Raw genomic sequence first — 7,242 nt, forward strand, 5'->3', positions numbered from 1 at the left:
TGTCACAATTTCAAGCTTCACAAGCTTCCTCTCAAAGAAGGTGCACCACAACTTGCTCACAATAAAGAGGTCCTCCTGCTTCACCACCTTCTCTTGGATCTTCTCTTGGATGGCTTCTCCCACCTCATTCTCATTCTCATTCTGATAGACATAGGCACAGTCTAAGTGGCAATATACTGCATCAATGGCCACCTTCACGACTTTTTTGACTTTGTTTGGGGGAGACTTCCAGGTGCCCAAACCCAACATGGGCATCTTGGCTTTGATGCTGAGCTCTACGAAGGTGGCCATGGTTGATGCAGAAATGGCTTTGAGAGAGCAAATAGATGTCTGGTGTCCTCTTTTAGTAATCTGAAATCAGCAATCTTTTTCATCCTTGAAGGCGTAAATTTGTCAGTGTTTACATAAACATAAGTAAACATTGTGGAGAAATAAGCATTCTTATCAAATGTGATAATTTTTTTTTAAAGTCAACAGAAATATAATTACCTTAATACTGTTTTTACTGGTGATCTCTTAAATCGATTCTTTTTTTTTTTTTTTCCTACAGGGGGAAGAATCAAATGAGTCTGCAGAATCTAGCAGTAATTGGGAAAAGCAAGAAAGTATTGTATTGAAATTGCAAAAAGAATTTCCAAATTTTGATAAACAAGTGAGTAGTATAACATTGATAAGAGAGACCAGTTAATTGAACAAATACAAACTTACCCTTAATTCTTACAGGGTTCAATTTAAACAATATTTTATACTACAGTTTGGAAACTGGGCATTGAACCCAGGGATGCTCTACTACTGAGCTGTATCCCCATTTCTTTTTCTTTTTTAAATTTGTGTTGGGGACTGTTAAGTTGCAGAAGCTGACCTCAAACTTTTGATCTTCTTGACTTAGCTCCCCCAGTCACAGGGATTACAGGTGTATGCTACCACATACTCCTTTTTAACTCTTGACATTGTTTATTCACCTTGTTTACTAATTATAGTATCAGCATTACAACCCAAACCATAAAAAAAAACAATAATAAAAACTGAGTTCATTTATACTATGTAAACCATTTAGAAAGCCATCTATACAATCGTTGCCCCCGTGAAATAATTGCTTAGTTGTTTTGATTTTTTAAATTTCTTTTTTTTTTTTTTAATGTTTTTCAATTGAAACCATTTATTTACAGACATACAAGGAAAATAAACTTTGCTCTCCTGCAGACTTCTCAGGAGGCTTCTCTCTCCTGTGACATAGCCCAGGCCCCTCTTTCTGACCTGGAATAGGGCACAGTTGGTGGAGTGGCTGCCCCTACAGCCCTGGGGAAGCAGGGTGGGTGGAAGGTGTCCATGAGGACAGAGGAGAATTTTAAAGTACAGTATTGCATTTCAGTGTTTTTGTTCTCCTTTCCAGATAGTAAGAATACTTCCAGAGTCATTAACAATACAAGCTAACTAAACATTCCATTGCTGAAAGGGTCTGTTTTATCACACGATCATGTATTGAAGCACATGTTTTCTTAGCATTTGAAATACATGTAAACTTTCATTGGTATATTCCATTATATACTCAGGTAGTACATTTGTTGAATTCTGATGAGCTGAATGAATATCTTACTGCTATACTTGTTCTTTACAAATATTAAAACTTAGGGCTGGGGTTGTGGCTCAGTGGTAGAGCACTTGTCTAGATAGCATGTATGAGGCACTGGTTTGATTCTAGCACTACATATAAATAAATGAATAAAGTAAAGGTCCATCAACATCTTAAAAATTTTTTTAAAAAATTAATGTTTTGTCTAACTGCATATTGAAGTTCTATTTATTCTTTTTTTTTGGCACTGGGGATTGAACTCAGGGACACTCGACCACTGAGCCACATTCCCAGACCTATTTTATATTTTATTTAGAGACAGGGTCTCACTGAGTTGCTTAGTGTCTCGCTTTTGCTGAGGCTGGCTTTGAACTTGCAATCCTCCTGTCTCAGCCTCGAAGTTTTATTTTTAATCGGGCAAACATTTCTTGATCCTTCAGTGTTCAAAGGGAGAACTAGAAATAAAAAAAAGTTCTTGCCTATCTGCAGGTGTGAAATCACATAGAAAACATTTATAAAGCAACATAAAAACAAGTGTGAAATAATTAGCTATGAATTCTCAATTTTAATGTGATTAATTTAGTTTTAAAAGCACATAAACGGCTGGGGTTGTGGCTCAGCAGTAGAGTGCTCGCCTAGCACATGTCTATCCTCAGCACCACATAAAAATAAATAAAATAAAGGTATTGTGTCCAACTACAACTAAAAAAATGATTTTTTTTTAAAGTAAACATTTTCATTTCTACAATGGTAATTTGAAATTTTTAACAAATACAAATAACTTTATTTCTAGGAACTAAGAGAAGTACTCAAGGAACATGAATGGATGTACACAGAAGCTCTGGAATCTTTAAAAGTGTTTGCAGAAGATCAAGGTAATTATTCTATGTCATTGATTATACATACTTCCTGCTGGGTAAGTTGGCCCAAGCAGTTGGCCCCATTGATTTGGGAGGCTGAGGCAGGAGGATTGTAAATTCAAGGCCAACACGGTCAACTTAGCTAGACCCTGTCTCAAAATTAAAAATTTAAAAAAGAACTGGGGTTGGAGCTCAGTGGTAGAGTTCCTCTGAATTAAAAGAAGAAAATACATACTCTCTGTTATATTCTGTATTTTAGCTATAAGAAAATAGTGAACCAGTTAGCTATCAACTAAAGAATGGAGTTGAAAATGATGTTGAAAGTGATGATATAAAAATTTTTTAAATGACCAAGTCCTAAATATTGACCTGTTGTTTATAAACAAAACAATAAATGTCTTTCTATGTGGCAAATCTTTCTTGGTAGTAAGGGCTACTTATTTTTTAAAAAATAATTTTGATTGTATGGACATAATAACTTTATTTATTTATTTATTTTTTATGTGATGCTAAGGATTGAACCTAGTGCCTCACAGGTGGTAGGCAACTGCTGTATCCCTGAGCTATACAACCCCAACCCAGTGAAGGCTGCTTTTAAACAGCATGTCTAATGGAGTGTAAAGGAAACATTTTGTACATATTAACTGCTATTAGTCAGGATGGATCTTGTATTTGGTGGTATCTTATAATCACTGTAATGCAGATATTTGAGCTTGAACTGGCATGACTTTGAAAAGCACTGGCATCTAAAACATGGGAATCATCAGCATTTGAAGAAAGTCTAAACCCATAGTAGAACACTTTTAACTTTAGAAAATGGTATAGGAGACTGGTGGATGGGCTCAGTTGAATTATATATGTTTAGTAACATCCCTAAGCCAGACTTCATGTAGACTTTATAATTGCAAAACCAGCTTTTAAAGCCCAGCACAGGTGGCTTTAGGTTTATTTTAAATGAGTTCTTTTAAGAAAAGCTGTACTACCAGTATTATTGCATAGTGAATGATATGTGTGGAAATTAGAAAGCCACCACTGTCACCTATTTTTGAATCTGAAAATGATTCTCAAAAGATCCAGATTATCAAAGGGAAGAAATTTGGGGAATACTGTATTCAGTTTATTTTGCTCGTATTTTTTTATATGTGCAGAAAATGAGTGTATGATAATCTGTAAGTCTGAAAGCCTCTTGTGTAATTAGACAATAAACAATCTCAATAAAGTATGTTCGTCCTTCAGTATCTGTAAGGGAAGGTTCAGATACCAAAATATGTTGGTGCTCAAACTCCTTTTTGTAAAATGGCATATATTTACATATAATCTATGTGTATTTCCCACATACTTTAAATCATTTTAAGGTTACTTATAATATCTAGTAAAATGTAAATACTATGAAAATAGTTGTTCTATTATATCAGTTAGGGAATAATGATAAGAAAAAAGTCTATGCATCTATTACAAATGTAGGGTTGTTTTTTTTTTTTTTCCTTCTCTTTGATCCATGATTGAATAAATGCATGTATTTGGAACCTGGCAGCTAGAGAACCAACTGTATTTTATAGAGTGATTGGTACATATTTTCTTACTGGTATATAAGATAACAGTATACCTCTATTCACAGGCATCCTAGAATTCAGTGAAATATGATAGAGAGTAGTAGTGGTTTTGATAATAATATATTGGAATAGTTTTTTAAATAATGATGAATTTAGAGTAGTGGACATAGTGATGGAAAGCTTATGGATAGTTGAAACAGACACTTTGTTAGTAAACTTCATGGTATGATCAGCATTGTTTTTCTGTACCCATCAGTGTTGGCATTAAGGATTTGGGCTGCTTAAGTAACATCTGGGACATTATGGATATGCAGCTACAATTTATGTTGTAAGGACCTTTGTTAGAAAATGGAAATTTATATTTAATTCTTTTTTTTTTAAAGAAGTTATTACCTGCTTTTGAAAGTATTTTCACTTACTCTATAATTTTAAATTCTGCTTCTGCATTTCTATTAAAAGTGTGTCAAGATTTAACAGTAAATTGCAGCTGAATTCTTCTGGATTCAAAAGGAATATGAATGTTTAAATATTTTTCTCATCTCATTTGAAGTCTTATATTTTTATTGAATATATATATTTCTAATTTATTTATTGTTTTTGTCTATCTTTGTACACAGATACGTCACAATTTTCATCACAAAGTGAGGTTCCAAATGGAAAAGAAGTTTCTTCAAGAAGTCAAAATTGTCCTAAAAATGTAGCTAAAACAAAACTAAAACAGAAATTTTCAATGAAACAACAAAATGGTTTTAACAAAAAACGTAAAAAAAATGTATTTAATCCTAAGAAAGTCATTGAAGACTCTGAATATGATTCAGGTTCTGATGTCGGTAGTTCACTAGATGAGGACTACAGTAGTGGTGAAGAAATGATGGAGGATGGCTATAAAGGTAAAATTCTTCACTTCCTTCAGGATGCTTCAATTGGTGAACTTACTTTGATTCCTCAGTGTTCTCAGAAGAAAGCTCAGAAGATAACAGAACTCCGGCCCTTTAATAGTTGGGAAGCTCTGGTAAGGCTACATTCTTTTTTTCCCCTCACTGTGTGTGTGTGTTTAATTTACAGTACCGTTTATAGTCAAGTTGTCTTCAGCCCAGGGAAGCATAGAAGGGAGGCCTTATCCTGTGTAGAGTCAAACATTGCTTTCATTGTAAGCCAATAGTATTTCAAATAGTGTCATATGACCTAATTTTGAATGAATTAAGGGGTGATTTTCCTGAAAAAACCCAAGCTGATTGGCTGGGAATACTGTCACTCATTCTTTTGCATAGAAACTTGGTTCATTTCACTGCAGAAGAAGAAATTAGAGCTTACATTTAGGAAGGAGTTGTTTGCTAGCCTGCTCTGATCTGTTACTGCTGAGACACCATGCAGAAAGCAAGAATGTGGCAGAAATTTTACTACAACTGCTTGAAGAGCAGTAGCAACGTCCAGGGGAGATCCATGATTGAAAATGCCAGCCTAACTGTTTTAATGCTTCACCACAAAAGAAGCAATTGTTTATTTTCTTTTTCTTCTAAAAGTGACAGCTCAACCTCTAATCATGTTTTTCTTGATTAAACAACACGGCCATTTTATGGAGTGTAGCAGGCTTCAGCGTTTTTAATTGGAAAGATAGAAAAGTTTGTGGAAACCTAGAATTCAAGCATTAGGTGAAGGGAAAGCATGAGCACTGGTAAGTACACTTTGCATGATAATTTTGTAGAATTTAATTTCCTATAATAAGTTTTACTGAAAATACCTGCTTTTTGAGTTTTCTAAATGTCAACTATCATTGACTCTTATTTCTACAGAAAAATATAAGAACTTTTTTGAAATTTTGCTTTAACACTTTTGGGAATGTGGGCTTTTATAGCATGCATTGTGTATAGGCCCTGCAATAAAAGCAATATGGATGATTTTTTACAGCTTTAGAAGATAAAGTGGTCTTTGCTTTATAAAGGTTTTTAAGATGTTTTATTTTCTGAGTTATAGAGCAAAGTTGCATTTGTGATTAATTCTATAACTATGTCAAATCTAAATGAGCGTAAGTGTACTTGTTTTAGTGTCTTAAAGTGGTAGGGGGGCCTACACATGGTTGTAAAAAGCATTTTTTAAAAATTGAAATATTTGAAAAATATAGAAATGTTGCTAACGCTTCATAGCTTTAAAAAAAAATAAAATAAAAACACTCGTTTTGCCTGAAGCTTTTGCTTTTCCAGAGACCATCTGTCAAAGCAGGCCCTTTCAAAACTTGTTTGGCTTTGCCTGAGTGATTTATTTCTTAAGGTATTTGCTGAAGGGCTTTCTTGTTCTTCTTTTCTTTCTTTTCTTCTTTCTTTTAATCTTTAATGGTCTCTTATGTTATTATGGAGTTGGGTTGCTCAGGCTTGTTGGATTCTAATTTATTTCATAAAGAATGCAATTATCTACACTGGTTTGTTTAGTCACTGTAACTACTTGCCCAGGTATCTTATAGTAAATTATACAGTTTTATCAGGGTTATATGTGCCAGATGTTTTTAAAAATATTCAGCAACTTATCATGTAGAAAGCATATTTCCCCTACTAATTAATTGGCATAGTGTAAATTAGTCTTGACATGAATTTGGAGATTATGCATTACTTACTTAAACCTGCTAACTTCTTGCCCCTTTCTCAAAGTTGAACATAAAGACTTTTATTGTTTGTTTTAGCCAGCCATCCAAATGTTGAGTGTTTTATCTAACAGTTAAAAAGTATCTTAAAAGTAAACTTTCTATTTGAGTTCAATGAATACAGTGCTTTGCTATCCTGTGCAATGTAGTATGTAAATAAGTTTTTGCAAATTTATAGTTTGATTTAACAAATATAACTTTACATTTTAGTTTGCTTAGAACTTTGAGCTTTCAGCTTTCAATAACTTAAGAATTTTGAATGACTGGATTATAGAGCCATTCAGTATCTTAAAAATTTCAAAAGTCAGTATTTTGTACATTTTGGTAAAAAGCTATATAATTTACTCTTATTCATGAATAAGTTTGACAATGATTCTCTAAATAACTTTGAGAGGAAACTATAGGGGCAAAAAACACAGTTTTCGTTTTAATAGCTGTTGTATTTAGAAGATCCTATAAAATCAGTTGAGGTTTTAATGATGTCACTCAGTCAGACTTTAATGAAAATTACAGGATATTGTATATTCATAATGGCCTACTAATAGCTAGTTCATTCTTTCTTAAAATTATTGTTTAATATTAAGGAGTACAGGAATTCTTTTTTTTTTTTTTTTTTTAATT

General features: G+C 33.2%; 1 protein-coding gene across 3 annotated transcripts in view; it reads left to right on the forward strand.

Moving 5' to 3' along the window:
• Positions 1-7,242, forward strand: part of Smarcad1 (SWI/SNF-related, matrix-associated actin-dependent regulator of chromatin, subfamily a, containing DEAD/H box 1) — a 60,389-nt gene that overhangs the window by 21,305 nt on the left and 31,842 nt on the right. For 2 of the 3 annotated variants that reach the window (XM_048813624.1, XM_048813625.1), the window contains 3 exons: positions 551-652; positions 2,367-2,448; positions 4,604-4,998. In XM_048813624.1, the coding sequence (XP_048669581.1) occupies positions 551-652; positions 2,367-2,448; positions 4,604-4,998 (579 nt within the window). The other variant, XM_048813626.1, reaches the window with a different exon arrangement.

Source organism: Marmota marmota, unplaced genomic scaffold (assembly GCF_001458135.2).
Source record: "Marmota marmota marmota unplaced genomic scaffold, marMar, whole genome shotgun sequence".
Classification (NCBI taxonomy): domain Eukaryota; kingdom Metazoa; phylum Chordata; class Mammalia; order Rodentia; family Sciuridae; genus Marmota; species Marmota marmota.